The 16,198-nt window shown below is 38.7% G+C and overlaps 1 protein-coding gene across 3 annotated transcripts in view; it reads left to right on the top strand.

Moving 5' to 3' along the window:
* Positions 1 to 16,198, top strand: part of GLIS3 (GLIS family zinc finger 3) — a 521,995-nt gene that overhangs the window by 429,746 nt on the left and 76,051 nt on the right. For all 3 annotated transcript variants that reach the window (XM_066368078.1, XM_066368077.1, XM_066368079.1), the window contains one exon: positions 10,248 to 10,392. In XM_066368078.1, coding sequence (XP_066224175.1) covers positions 10,248 to 10,392 — 145 coding nt within the window. The remainder of the gene's footprint in view (positions 1 to 10,247; positions 10,393 to 16,198) is intronic.

Below are 16,198 nucleotides of genomic sequence, written 5' to 3'. Positions count from 1 at the left end.
GTGTGTCACGGTGACTATGCACATCAGTCCAATGCTGTGCCCGGTGTTCCTTCCTGACTTGAAATACTCATCACGTGGTGATGGCTTTCACAGTGCATTCTGCATCAGTCAGGAGGAGGGGAGGGGAAAGAGAGAAAGAGATTTAAATTAATTGATTTCAAGAAGAGAAATTGGCTTGTGACTGTGGGGGTCAGCAAGTCAGAAATCTGCAGAGCAGGGAGCTGGGGCAGGAGCCAATGCTGCCGTCCAGGGGAAGAATTTCTTTTTTCAGGGAAACCATGGAGTTTTGGCTCTTGAGACCTTTTACTTCCTGGATGAAGCCCTCCCAGGTTATAGAAGATCAACGTTATAGTCAGCTGACCATAAATGACAACCCCATCTGTCCGTATTCCACAGCTCATGTGGGCTCTCAAAGAAAGGGAGGCGTGGTGCCTATATGGCTGAGGGCAGTAGTAAGGGCTGAGAGAAGCCTCCCAGGAGGACTTTCCTACTGCACTGAGACTCAAGGCCGAAGTGCTGCTAGAAGGCTGCAGGGTCCTGCATGATCCGCCAACCCCCTCCACCTTTCAGACCTCATTTCCTCTGTCTCTAGGTCACACCCCCACTGCAACCACACTGGCCTCCTTGTAGTCACCTCCTTCTGAATTCTCTTCCCCTTAATATACATTTAGCTAATTTCCTCAATTCCTTCCAGTCTTTGTTCAAATATCTTTTCTCAACAAGGCTCAATTCTCCCTAACATTCCTGATTCCATCTACCCTTCTCTCTCTTTTTTCTTTTTTTCCATAGCACTTACCAACTTCTATACAATTTACTTAGCTAATTTGTTACTGTTTACTCCCTCTAGAACATAAACTCAATGAGTAGCTTTGTTTAGATTGCCCATACACTTGAAGCCCCTGTAACAGTGCCAGGCATATGGCTGAGACACAAGAAAGTTTTGTTCAGTGAATGGATGAGAAAGATAAGGATGGACAGTGCTACTCTGAAAGTGATGGAGTATGGTGAGGGCAGCTGAGGTGAACCACTCCAGGACGCCATCCACAGAGATTACAAAGGGAATAGAGAGCTCCCTGGTGTTATCCAACAGAGCAACCCTTTAAACCAGGTAATCAGTGGGCTCAAATTTTACCTCTTTCTGTAAAGAGCAGTAAAGGTTCCATAAAAAAGCAAGTCCTTTGCTCTCTCTAAAGAGTACATATTAAACTGGATTGAATTACTTAACCCATTTTATCCCCATGAAAGAAAATATTTATCCAAATGGATTTTAATTTGTATTCAAATTGATTTGAATTTGTATTCAAATTGATTTGAATTTGTATTCAAATCGATTTGAATGTATTCATTTATTGTGAGGTCTGAAGAGCGGCATAATAAGAAATGGTTACATGAGGTTCATGTGTTAAAGACAATTGGGTTTTTATAATTTCCTATTTTCATAATTTGTTTTCTTTTTTCATAACCAGAAAAAATCTAGCTCTCCTCATCAGGATTCTTAAAGACTGGTAGTTCTGAAAGTGTGGTCCCCAGACTAATAGCATCACTGTGACCTGAGAACTTGTTAGAAGCACACCCAAGATCCATGGCATCAGTAGCTCTGGTGGGGCCTGCATGTGGTTCTGATGCAGTCCCAGGTTTGAGAACCACAGTTAGAGACCATCTCCCATTAGAAATTTTTTCTTCTCACTTTTTTTTATGTTTCTAGAAGCTAAGATGTGTTTGATATACATCATGTAATTTGTTTTCTATAAATACTTGCATTTCTGACTCCAAATATAAAGACATTTTATTGAAGGACATCCTTCTCAGAAAATTCTGCTGTGTGCCTCCTGCCTCACCCAATAGATAGTTCCTGGAGTGTTTAGGGGCCTAGAGTGATTTGGAAGGCCCTTTCCTGGTCATCTAGTCTGGGAAGGAGGGAAAGAGGAATAGTAATCTTACATAGTATTATTGTGTTTCTATGCATATGTCCCTCCTTTGGAAATTTTGCACAAGGTCCTCAAGGCTTGTGCAATTTAAGAAGCCATTTCTAGACCCATGCCTAATCCCAGAGAAAACTAAATTAACTCTCACCACAGAGTCATATGGAATCACACTCTTAGACAACATGAATACTTGTTGAAGCTAAGGAAGAGTTGCCTGACTTTGACTCCAGGAGTAACCATGGCCATGAAATTCCTTGGAAAGACCCCGTCGGTACTGATAACTGCAAAACCCTAGAGTAGTCAGTAATAGAAAGCAGAGGGACATTCATGTGTATGCTTAGTAGACCATGTGGGCCCCAGATCATATTTTAACAAAGGAAGATAAATTAAAAGTGATCACCAGAACTCATTCTTAGCCTTGATTTTTTTCCAGTTTTTCTTATGCGGCATGTGTTAGGTTAGTACCAAAATAACAAACATATTTTCCAAAGACCCTGAGAGGGTTAGGCATTAACTCAGACAGTCTTGGCTAGAGTTTCCAGTGTGGCAAAGCTGAGGAAATTATAATTATGTCTCATTCACTCCATGTGTTAAATGCTCTTCCCTTTTACTTAGGGTCACTATGTCATTTTCATATACTTTTTTTTATTATTATTAAATTTTTAAATTTATTGTGTTAATGTGGATTCAAGTGTCCTACTCAATATAACATCCTTACCCCCAACACTGTGCCCCCCATTATATCCCCTTTACCCCCATTCCTCTGACTTCCTCCACTCCTTCCTTCTGGGATTTCCTATTCTGTTATCTGTATCTATGTGTTATGTATATATAATCTCACTAATCTCCTCACCGTCTCTGATCCTGTCCCTTTATCCCCCTTCCCTCTGACAGCTGTTCCTCTGCTCCCTGTTACCCCACCTCTGCCTCTATTTAGTTCCTCAGTTCACCTTGCTTATTACATTCCACATATAAGTGAGATCGTATGATATATGTCTTTCTCTCCCTGGCTTATTTCACTTGACATAATAATATCCAGCTCTATCTATGCTGTCACAAAAGGTAAGATTTCCTTCTTTTTCATGGCCATGTAGTATTCCATTGTGTATATGTACCACTACTTTTTTATCCATTCATCCACTGATGAAGACTTGGATGTTTTCAGATCTTGGCTATTGCAAACAAAGCTGCAATAAACATGGGGGTGCGTATCTTCTTTTGAATCAGTGTTTTGAGTTTCTTCAGACATATTCCTAGAAGTGGGATAGATGTATCATAAAGCAGTTCCATTTTTAATTTTTGAGGAAATGCCATACTGTTTTCCACAGTGGCTACACAAGTCTGCATTTCCATCAGCAGTGCAGGAGGCTTCCCTTTTCTCTACACTCTTGCCAACACTTGTGTGTTGACTTGTTAATGAGAGCCATTCTGACAGGTGTGAGGTGGTATCTCACTGTGGTTTTAATTTGCATTTCTCTGATGACTAGTGATGTTGAACATTATTTCATATGCCTATTGGCCATCTGTATGTCCTTTGTGGAGGAGTGTCTATTCAGTTTCTTTACCCATTTTTTTAATTGGCTTGCTTACCTTCCTCATGTTAAGTTTTAGAACTTCTTTATAAATTTTGGTTATTAACCCCTCATCAGATGTACTGGTGAATATGTTCTCCCATTGGGTGGATTGTCTTTTTCTTTTATTACTGGTGTCTTTTTCTCTGCCAAAGCTTTTTAGTTTAATACAGTCCCATTTGTTTATTTTGTCCTTTATTTTACTTGCTCATGGAGATATATTGGCAAAAAAATATTGCTAGGAGAGATATTGGAGAGTTTACTGCCTATATTTTCTTCCAAGATTTTTATGGGTTTCTGACTTATATTTAAGTCTTTTTATCCATTTTGAGTTTGTTTTTGTGAATGGTGTAAGTTGGTAGTCTAGTTTCATTTTTTTTGCATGTCCCTGTCCAATTTTCCAAACACCTTTTACTAAAAGAGATTGTCTTTACTCCATTGTATACTCTTGCTTCCTTTGTTAAATATCAATTGACCATAAAAGCATAGGTTTATTTCTGGGTTCTCTGTTCTGTTCCATTTATCTGTATGCCTGTTCTTATGTCAATACTAAGCTGTTTTGATTACAATGGCCTTGCAGTAAAACGTGATATCAGGAAGTGAGATATCTCCCACTTTGTTCTTCATTTTCAAGATTGCTGAGGCTATTTGGGTTCTTTTTTGTTCCATGTAAATTTTTGGAATATTTGTTCTAGATCTATAAAGTATGCCAGTGGTATTTTAATAGGAATTACATTAAATCTATAGATAGGCATGGGTAATATGGACATTTTAATGATGTTTATTCTTCCTATCCATGAACATGGTATATGCTTCTACTTGTTTGTAACTGCCTTGATTTCTTTTTTTCAATGTCTTATAATTTCCCGTGAACAGTCTTTTAAGCTCCTTGATTAAATTTATTCCTAGGTACATTATATTTGTTATTGTTGTTGCAATAGTGAAGGGGATTGTTTCTCTAATTTTTCTTTCTGACAGTTTATCATAGGTGTATAAAAAGGCCACTGATTTCTGAATATTAATTTTATATCCTGCAACCTTGACAAATTCATTTATCAGGTCTAGTAGTATTTTAAACAGACTTTAGGGTTTTCTATGTATAGTATCATGTAATCAACAAATAATAACAGTTTTACTTCTTTTCCAATCTGGATGCCTTTTATTTCTTCTTCTTGTCTGATTGCTGTGGCTAGGACTTCCAGAACAATGTTGAATAAGAGTGGTGAAAAGAGGCACCTCTGTCTTGTTCCTGACCTTAAGGGGATTGCTTTTTTTTTTAGTTATTTAGTTATTTTTTTTTTCTGAAATGAGAAGCAGGGAGACAGAGAAACAGACTCTGCATAAGCCTGACCGGGATCCACCCCAGAAGCCGACTAGGGGGCGATGCTCTGCCCATCTGGGGCATTGCCCCATTGCAACCAGAGCCAATCTAGTGCCTAAAGCAGAAGCCATGGAGCCATCCTCAGTGCCCAGGCCAACTTTGCTCCAGTGGAGCCTTGGCTGCAGGATGGGGATAGAGAGACAGAGAGAAAGTAGAGGGAGAAGGGTGGAGAAGCAGATGAGTGCTCTCCTGTGTGCCTTGGTTGGGAGTCAAACCCAGGACTTCCACACACTGGGCTAAAGCTCTACCGCTGAGCCAACCGGCCATGGCCTTAACGAGATTGCTTTTAATTTTGGCCCATTGAGTCTGATGTTGGTTGTCGGTTTGTCATAGATGGCCTTTATTACGTTGAGATATGTTCCCTGTGTTCCCACTTTGCTCAGAGTTTTGATCATAAATGTGTGCTGGATTTTATCAAATACATTTTCTGCATCTATTGATATAATCATGTGATTTTTGTATTTCATTTTGCTTATGTGATGAATCACATTTATTGATTTGTGAATATTGTGCCAGCCTTGCCTCCCTGGAATAAATCTGGAGACCTCTGGACTCTCTACTCCCTCTCGCTCCTGGGAGCAGGAAGCCCTTTCCGCATCTCCGCCCTTCCTCCTGGTCTCAATGTGGCTTCTTCTGTGATCCTGGTTATAGATTCCTCTTCATTTAGTCCAAAGTTGATTTTTCAAGGGGATTGTTCTTAAATTAAGTTGTAATCCAATTTGGTTCTGGGAGGTGGCAGTTAGAACGTCCATCTACTCCATCACCATCTTGGAATCCCTCATTTTCATATTCTTGAATTGAGATCTGGATATATGTTTGTCTCCTAAGAAGCTTTATAAGATTCAAGAAATACTGCCCTCTGAATTGTAACTTACTTGATGTCTTGTGTGTGTGTGTGTGTGTGTGTATGTTTTCTGATCAGAGTGTGAGTCAGAGTCACTGTTGGTGGTGTGCTGGTAATATTTAACAACCAGCTCTCCACAGAAAAAAAGCCCCAGTTTGCAGCATTTGCTAGTTTCAATGGTCTCTATATAGTCTTACCATGACCAATTTCAAGCTATCAGTTTGATATCATTGCATGGAAAGTTTGGAAAAGGTGCACACAATTGACGTGCTTTGATCGGTGCAAACCAGCTCCAACAAGTCATTGTAATGTAGAAAATTTGAAAACAGAAAAGGATTAAAAAAAAACAAAACACCAGAGGAAATAAATTCATGATATTGCTGCTAGGAAAAATCAGTTTTAATATTGAATTACATTTTCTGACAGTATTTTGTCTATGTGTTTTTATATAATTATTATTTTATATATATAGTTTTATATTTTGCTTTTATCTCATGAGCATTATTTTAGTGGTTGCATAATATCCCATCAAATTGATATAAGATCATTTATAAGCCCTAATCATGGACATTTAAGTAACATTTTGTAATTTTTGATATTGCTATCAATAGTGATATAATGTCATTGGAACGTTAAGTATAAATCTTCCTTCACCTTTCTTGTGGCTATTTCCTAAAGACAAATTTTAAGATCAAATGGTTTAAATTATGGGTTTGAAAAAGTATTGCCAGATACCATTTAGAAAGTTTATACCAATGTGCACTTCTACCCACAATGTTTAAGAATGCCTCTCTCACTGTACCTTAACTACCTTAACTACCACTACTTCCTTAAAAGTTTTAATAATCTGATAAGTTATAAAAAGTTAATATTGCATTTCTTCATAAGTGTGCTGAATTTTTTTATTATCATTGTTTTACCTTTTTTTTTGAGAGAGAGAGAGGGAGTCAGAGAGACAAACAGGAAGGGGGAGAGAGAGAGGAGAAAGAGATGGGAAGCATCACCTTATAGTTGTGTCACCTTAGTTGTTCATTGATTGCTTCTCATATGTGCCTTGACTGGGGTGGGGGCGTGGCTAAAGCTGAGCCAGTGACTCCTTGCTCAAGCTAGTGACCTTGGGCTTCAAGCCAGCAACCCCAGGAACATATCAATGATCCTGTGCTGATGATGACCCAGCATTCAAGCTGGCAAGCCTTTGCTCAAGCCTGATGAGCCTGCATTCAAACTAGTGACTGTGAGGTTTTTTTGAATGTGGAACCTCAGCATCCAATGTCAATGCTGTACCCACTGTGCCACCATCAGTCAGGCTCTGTTTTGCCTTTTTAAAACATTATATTTATGCCAACAATGTCATGGTGATGCAGTCCTCACCTAGGAGATTCTGCTTTGTGCCTCCCGCCTCACCATTAACTAATTGCTGGACCAAAGATAATTAAGAGCTTTAAATTATCTGGAAGGCACTTTCCTGGCTGTCTAATACGACAGACAGGGAGAGAAAGAGGGACACTAAGCTTACTCCCTCTACTCACCTACATCTCTGGTTTCATCTTCTATAGGGGTTCCTTGGGTTATGACACAGTTCTGTTTCTATAACAGTGATGTAACCAAAATTTTGTTGTAAGTCGAAACACACTGTAGCCTAAGTCACCTACCTAATCTAACACAGTTGTAAAATCATAATCTAGAACATAAAAACACAACTAAGCCACAGAAAAAGGAAAAGGACATAAATATACCATACTGTTATTAACAAAAAAGTAAAATGACAAAAATGAGTGTAAAAACAAATTCCTTACCTTTATTCCTGTGGTTAGCTTGCACACTGGAAGGGGCATTGCAAGATGGGAGAGAGTGACTTATTGGGAGGAGGAAGCTGGAGAGGCAGGAGAACCTGCAGAAGGGGCTGGAGATACAGGGTCAGGTGAACCAGGATTGTCTAAGGAACATGCAGGAGATGATTCTACCTCTATATGGGTGTTTCATCTCAAGAAGCAAATGATATAGACAGTACAGGATGTGTTGCAGGCCTCTCCACCTTCTTAAAGAATTGTTCCAGGCCAGTCTGGAAGGTTGATGACTTCTGCTCTTCCAGAATCTGCCTATAGCATTGCAAGGCATCTATACCAGCTTTGGAGACCTCACTGAATCTGTCATTGCTGGCGTGCTCAGCCTGAAATTTGGCCAACCCATTCTCTACCATGGAAAAACCTTCTGCCAAACCTTTGGTAGTAAATCTCTAGGGCTCTGGGGTTTCTATCTCTTCCTCTTCAATCAGCTGCTTTTCTAGCTGAACAAGGTCCTCAGCAGACAGCTCCTCTCCATGTGATGCCTGTAGCTCTGTGACATCCATCGTGATGGCTTTCCTCTCTTTTGAAACACTACCATTTGAAGACTCTGACTTTAGTTTAGGAGCCACGATAAGGGCCAAAAAAAATCACTTGCTTTTAGCAGTCCAGAATGGCATAGGTAAGTGGTACTGGGGGACACCAACTCCCTCACTCATACACACTACTGTGTATTCTTCCACCACCCTCAACCAAACTAGTTCGTCCACGTGGTCCATCAGTACGATGCTAACGGCATAAGCCAAAACACTCACATCTCAACTTTTTGAAGTTTTTATGGGAGTGAGCGTCGTAAACTTGAAACATCATATGTCGAGACTGTTGTAACTGGAGGACCCTGGCTCACACAATTCCAGCCTTACTATTCCTCAGATGATCCAGGCACACCACAAGGCAGACAGGTTCTTCCCCCTTATAACTATAGGGTTCACCCTCTCACGTTTAAAAGCTTTTTACACGTTCCATGTCCAAGTGGTTTTCCCTGATCCTGTCTCTAAACTTGCCATCCTTCATCCCTACTCACCGTCTTCCTTCTCTGTACCACTCTTCCACTCTAGAGTATCTGTTCCCTAACACAGCACTCCGAGATCTAGAGTGTCTGACAACTAATATTTATTGCATGGATATATATATTCCATCTCTATATCTAAAGGTTTATTTTTGTCTTGGTAAAGACAATATCAATTTATGTGTTCCCTTTAAACACTCAATATGGTAGCTATTTGCAAGATCTGTAATAGATATATTGCTATGTTGTTATATAAGCAAAATATAAATATTTTTATGGAACTAAATCTTGCAGTGTGTTTTTTTCTATTAGAATTATACTAAAAAATTCTTTTCCACAAAGAGATAACTTTTCACTTAGATTTTATTCTAATATTGTTATGACTTGGCTTTTTATAATTCTTTAATAAATAAAGAACTTATTTTGTTACTTACTGTAATAACAATGTTCTCCAGTACAGAGGACAGTTACAGGGGTCCCCAGACTTTTTACACAGGGGGCCAGTTCATTGTTCCTCAGACCATTGGAGGGCCACCACATACAGTGCTCCTCTCACTGACCACCAATGAAAGAGGTGCCCCTTCCGGAAGTGCGGCGGGAGGGGGGGGGGAGGCGCGGATAAATGGCCTCAGGGGGCCGCATGCGGCCCGCAGGCCGTAGTTTGGGGATGCCTGGCACAACATTGACAACACCTGTTTCTGCTTCTGCATCTTGGCCTGGTCTCCTTTCCTCACTCTGTCAGAACCAGCAAGACTAGTGTCGTCTAGGACAGAGCTTCTGAGATGGAATCCTGGCACCAAGCGTGTCTGCTGGCAGTCCTCATCATCCTTCCACACTTCCCTTGGATTTCTGACTTTCTAGTATAGATTTCTGGGGCAGGGTTAATTTTTTTTTTCTTTTTTGAGACGGGATTTCTGTTCATTGCAGGAAGTGGATGATAATAAGAAAGACAAAATGAAGTCAGTGTCCAGAGAAGGAATCGTAGATTCTAAGCATGCAAATGACTTTGGCTGAGGCTGCATAGACTACAGGAACCCATGGACTAGAGAAGTCCGGTTCCTGTCTTGGGCTTCATCCTAAATAGAGCTTCTCTGAACCAGGCCTTCTGTCCAGTGACCAAAGAAGAACTTACTGTTGGGGTTCTGTTTTCGTTAATGACACTGGTTTTCTTTTAACCATGCTCCAAAGTATTTGAAAATTTAACTTGTGTATTTTCCTGTCATGTAAAAGCGATAGGTACCAAAGCTCAATGGACAATTCTTATCTCCAAGATATTTTCATGTTAGTATCTGTATTTTAAAAGCACTTTCCAATCTGGACTAAATATACTTGGGCTTGTTTTGTTATCGCTACAAGTTCTGATAAGATATAGAGCAAATAAAAGGAAATATGAAAGGAAGTTGGGTTCTCAGAAGTCAAAATATCAGTACTAAATTGAAATCTGCCTCTAGTCACATTTTTTTTCCCCGTAGCACCTGCCCAATGTTACTAGAATTGGAAAACTGACCCTTTTATTGACTCTGTTAAGCTCAGTGCTTAACCCATAGTTGTTTCTTAATAAATATTTGTGGATTGAATTGCATTGAACCTTAGGTCAACGATGCCATTCCAGGAAAGTATTCCAAGGAACAGCTCTCCTTTTCCATCTGTCTTCTGTTTTCTCCTTCTCTTAGTTGCGGTCCAGCACAGAGATCCATCCTGACCTACTCACGGATTGCCTCACCGTGCAGCCTCTGCAGCCGGCCACTTCCCCGCGAGATGCTGCTGCAGATGGGGCAGTGGGCTGCTCCCCAGGGCCTGGGCCTGACCTCTATCCAGGTAATGACAGCAAAGGCAGACCCAAACACATCAACTAAATTTCTCCGGACCCTTCACTCAGGTGAAAGGGCATACTCACATGAGAAAAATTCTCTTAAATCGTCTGTCTATATTTCACTTTATGGACTGCAAATTATTTCCCTCCCCATTTTCCCATCTGAATTCTGATCTGGGTTTGGCAGCAGACAGTTTTTTTCTCATTAAGAAACAAATGAAGTAATACATTAGCTCTTTTAGTTCTGGACTTTTGCCAAAAGTTCAGTGCACCCAACCTCCCCAAGTATCTTAATTTTATTAACTGATACAAACTCAAAGGAAATGCTTCCCCCTTAAGCAGGTAACAGGCTCCCTGTGGATTTCTTAATGGAACAGTCATTGTCTTTGTATCTTAAAAGGAAGCCCCCAGGTTTCTAGGAAAAATATCACACCAGTAAACCACTTGTAAGAATGTTCATTATTTGTCAACCATTGGGGTTGAGGGTGATGGAATGGCACTGCCAGACCAGCTTCCTTCTGCTTGGGTTTGAATAATAGGCGACTCTTTATCTGGACATCTTCATGTGTTTAGTGCAAAATAAGAAGGGATAAATATGCAATAAGAAAGTTTTTCTTTTCATTTGCTTTCTTAACCTAAATTTTTGTGCATTTTCCACTCTCACAATGACTATGTACTTCTGCAGACATAATTGATCAGAATCCTCACATATGGAAATATCTTACTGTCATACTATGAATATAAAAGCAAATCCCACCAGCTCCACATTTCAGATAATGCGAATCTTCTATTTTCTGTGGATTGCAAATCCCACTCCCTCCCCCATCTGATTCCAGAGCCAGGTTTTGGCAGCAGACTCTTTTTCTTTTTTCAAAATACTAATAAGCCATAAAAAATTAAGAATTTACTGATGCATAACAGTAGAATAGGAGAAAGAAATGGTTATATAACTTTCTAAACTCAGCAATTCTCAGTTGATCCAAATATAGGGAAAAGGCATTAAGCAGATTCGGTATTTCAGGAAAGGTTGTCACAAAGATATCCTTCATGTTGTCACAGTGACAGTGGCCCTTCATCAGTGGCTTTGACTACTTACTCTTGGAGACAACACAGCCTCTGCTTTTTGAGACCCCAGGACATGAGATTAAAACTCATTTGAAGGGCTGACCAAATCTTACAGAGGTTTTGGGTACAAGTGTATATATACACATAAAATATACCAATGTACAATGTTTTCAGTACACATAAATATTTTATTAGAGACACACATGAAAAAGCATGAGTAGCATTTGTTTGTTCATATGCCTGTTTGATTTGCCAAATATTTGATATCTGAACATTTATTTTAGCATGTTAAATTAGCAATCATTTTAAAATGCCGACATAGTAATCTCTAGTTCTTTAGTCCATTAATCCATGATTTTACTAAAGACTTGGAGTACAACAGTTAAGAGTCAAAGCTAACCAGAGTCAATGGCAAAATGGCTTAACATTTAACATGTTTTCTGGTGATGGCCTAGTTTTGTTCCTTTAAGTCTCTTGGAAGTAAGTTTTTTGGGAAGCGATGATAGCTCTCTATCAAAATGTTAGTACCTTGGCTGTATGTAGCAAACATCCGTATGGCTCATTTCAAAGTTTAGGAGTCACATTTGTCTTGCTGTATATTTTTGTATGTCTGGTAGTGTTTTTAAAGTTTTTAAGAGATTTAGTTTGAAATGGCTTTGTCATTCCAAACAATTTCTCTTTCTGTTCATGATACATTTTTTAAATGTTTATATTTATTTTTTAATTACAGTTTACTTCCAATATTATTTTGTATTGCTTTCAGGTATACAAAATAGCATGGTGGTTAGACAGTCATACACTTTACAAGGTGTTCCCTTGATATTTCCAGTACCCACCTGGCACCATACACAGTTATTATAATATTAATGACTATATTCCCTAGGCTGTACTTTACATGCCCATGACTATTTCGTAACTACCAGTTTGTGCTCCTGAATCCCTTCCCCCTGTCTCCCAGTCCCTCCCACACTCCCACACTCAATCACCCCCTACTCTCAAGAACCACCAGTCTGCTGTGTCTGTGAGTCTGTTTGTACATTGGATCTTCAGAAAGAGTTAGAGCTCTTCGCTCTGAGCCGCAGCTAATGCAGGCGAGCTGCCACAGTGGGCAAGGTGCCTCGCTGCCACAGTGTCAACAGAGCATCTTCTGATCAATTTGAATTTTCTGCAACTATGGGAACATTTGAAACAGGCAGATGGCTGTTTTCCTTAACTTTATTCCCAGAATTTTACTTCTCAAGTTAGCTTATAACTGAAAGATTATCTTTCCTGCTTCCTTCTTTATTCCTGCTTTCCTCCTGTTCTATTTTACTTTCTTTGTTCATGCTTTAAAAAACAAAAACAAAAAAACAAACAACTGATTGTCGATTATGCTTTCTGTTTTGCTGAGTAGGCACTAAACTCAGAACAGAACAAGACAGAGAGAAATAAAGAACAAAAATTTCAAGCCTTCCTTCTTCCTTTTAAAGTTCTAAAAATTCACTTGCCAAGAGCACATGTTCACACCAGTTTCAAACCTGAGCTAAAGATCTGTGGAAAGAAGCCAAACAGTGCAAAATGCCAAAGTAAAAGGAAACTGTTTATCAATTAGTTAAATGTAAAATCTGAAGTGTTAAGGCAATTTGACAAAGATTAAGACTTGGCTAAATGGCAAAAGGACTTGGAATCATTCCCTTTACATTCTGTTATATAAAATTGAGAAAATATTTGTTTAATGATTGTCAAGCACTTAGACTTTTAAGTGCTAGTAAATTGACTTATAATAAAAATATTTTGATGGAGACCTGTTCAGTACATATGGGCATAGGATCATAAGTAGTTTAGCAAAGAACACCATTATTTTTTAGAAGCTACAATTGAGGACTCATGTTTTGAAGAAGTCATGGTTTTGAAATGGACATTTTTAGTGGGCAGTAGGCAACGATTTGTAAGATTCCAAGAGAGGGATAGTTTGCAGAGCATTATAATGAACAGGGAAGATGGTAGTTCTGACAAGTCTGCTAACTTGTTGGTTTCCTTCATTTAAACAAACGTTTCAGTCAAAAGGACAGAGTTTGATTGGAAAAGATGACCTGAAAAGACTTTTATTTCTGCGGAAGAAAATAGTGCCCTTGGCTATAGCAGCCAACTATCACTGGAGGCCATACTGAAGGCTACTTTAAAAGTGAGGTGTTTACTAATTTATTAGGAAATCCCAGGGCTCCCCAAACCTGCCGCTCAGCTCATCTGAGAGCAATTTTGTGATCTAATAGGAAGGCTGGACAGGGATGAGCAATTCTAAACGATGGCTGACTTTTATTTTCTGCCCTTTTGTTCAGAAGTTCTGCACCCCAGCTAGATACTGCCATGGCCAGCCTGTAATTTAGGTGATTTATCTAATCATCATCATAGCCAGTGGATCAAGGTATGAATGCCACTTTTAAGGCTTAATACCTGTGTAGATTTCTCGTCAGCTCTCAGAATGAACTAATGAAGCAGATAAGTCTGTCATTAGTCTGCAATATCGTGGACAGCCTGGGCCAGTGGCTGGTTCTGGCCGAGAGTCCGTTTACTAACAAAGAATGCTCTCTGGGAGAAGATCTGTCCCATGAGTTAATCACAAAAATTATGGTTCCCCCCCAACTTGAAACTGTACTGCACATTCACTGTAACATGACCTTTGCTAATGGCCTTAGCTATGAACACATCATAGAGGCTGGAGTGGTTGAGACGCTGAAGTGCTACAGAAACCACCTATCAAGTGAGGAGATAGTACAGTTGGAACAAGGAAATCTGCAAGATTGAGGGAATTTTATTGATTCCACTTCTATTGGGTTGTAAAATAATTATTATGTTTTAGAGCTGCTGAATTATCCCAATTTTGAATGTAACCTTGGATATTTCAGGGAAAGAAATAAGTGTTATATTCATATATTATAGGGAATTATAGAAGGAAAATAAAGATTTTTTTTATAGCAGGAATTTTTGAAGTCATATATCATATATTCCCTTTCCCTCACCCTCATTACTGGGAAATGAAGGCTTTTCTCTTAGAATAGCATCACCTTTTGTAATAAATAGCAGCATATTAAATTTATACAGGATTTAACATACTTTGTGAAATAGTTAATATTTCATTTTAATGTAATTTTATAGTATATATTTTAATACATTTTCTACATTCTTAAGTATATTTGCTATCTTGGGACAACTTGCAGAGCTGAGGGGTTAGAAATAATTTTTATAAAAGTGCCTCATATAATCTACTCTCAAAAAGTGGTTGTTAATTTCGGGACTTTATTAGACTGTTCTAAATTGGCACACAAATTTCCCAATAGGTTAAATTTTATAGGAGAAGTGTGAGGATCAAATAACATAATCTATATAACTGTCCGTAAAAGGTCATTGAGCATTATAAAGAATGCAATAGTTATTACTTGCATTCCCTTCGAAACCTCTACTTTGCTTGGAATTTACCAGTGGTGAAAAAGAGAACAGTTTAAAGTGGGTGGTGGACAGGAAGAGACAGAGAGTGGGGTTACAGAAGCAATTTAAAAAGAAACATTTGGCAACAACCTTTGTGTCATCTTCTGATGTTGCCTTGAACTGGTCAGAATCCTTTATTCTTCATGTAACGTCTCTTACATCTGCGGTTCATCCACAGATTGGTTTGCATAGGTTGGATGGAAGAATCAGAGATCAGGAGCAAGCCTCATTTTTCTCTTTTGTAGAAACTGATAGTTTAACCTACAGGTTTAGCCCCTGACCCTGAGCCAGTCCTTTAGTGTGCATTATTAACTCACCTGGAAAGCCCGTGAAAGTGCAGATCACTGGTCCTCTCCCCCAGAATTTCTGATTTAGTAGGTTGAGTGAGTTCCAAGAATTTGAATTCTGCCAGGTGTTTCTAACAAATTCTCAGGGGTCGCTGGGCGCTGCTGATCAAGGACCATACTCTGAAAACCATTGCTCTGGATCATAACATTTGGGAATGTAACTTCTAGAAAAAACAGGATCTGAATTTTGACTGGTAGCAGTTACAGTAAGAATTGCCCCTAATTAACCAAATGGGAAGGGACTCTTTTCACAATAGATTTGTATGTTAAATCACCACAATGCATACTTTAAATATCTTACAACTTTATATGTCTATACACTTCAATAAAACTAAAATTAAAAAAAAATACTTTAAAAATTGGAGCAAAAGTTTTATCTGAAAACAATGTGATAGAAATCTGTCCACAAGACATTTTAATGATGTGGCTGAAAGGCTATATATTTACAGGGATAAGGAGAATAATGCTACTCTGGTACTTATAATTAAATAATTACAAAGATAATAAAACTAAATAAAATAGCGAAGAAGAAAAAAGGAGTTTCCCTGTAATATATTTGTTTCTCACTACGTAAAACCTAGAGGTAGATATTAGCTTGTCTTTCCACCATTGTTATAATGGCACCACACATACTTTAAGAGTGAGATCTTATAAGCTCCCAACTGAAGAAAACTAAAATTGCTACTCCCAGCCAGCACAGGGCATGTTTGTCTGTGTGTTGCTAATGTTAATGACTTTATGTTTGCAAGCTGCTTAATTTGGCACTTTCGTTTTCCACATCCTCATATTCCTTTGTATTCATGTTAGTTTTCACGCAAGATTAAGCTGAATTATTCAGTTTTACAATATGTACAATTATTTGCTGTAAAAATATTTTTGTGGGTGAGTAAAAACAATTCCTGAGTAGGAGAGGAAAGTAGTAAAGCCAGGTGAT

Source organism: Saccopteryx leptura, chromosome 2 (genome assembly GCF_036850995.1).
Source record: "Saccopteryx leptura isolate mSacLep1 chromosome 2, mSacLep1_pri_phased_curated, whole genome shotgun sequence".
NCBI lineage: Eukaryota > Metazoa > Chordata > Mammalia > Chiroptera > Emballonuridae > Saccopteryx > Saccopteryx leptura.
Note: the sequence above shows the minus strand (reverse complement) of the source record. Positions and strands in the feature narration are given on the sequence as shown.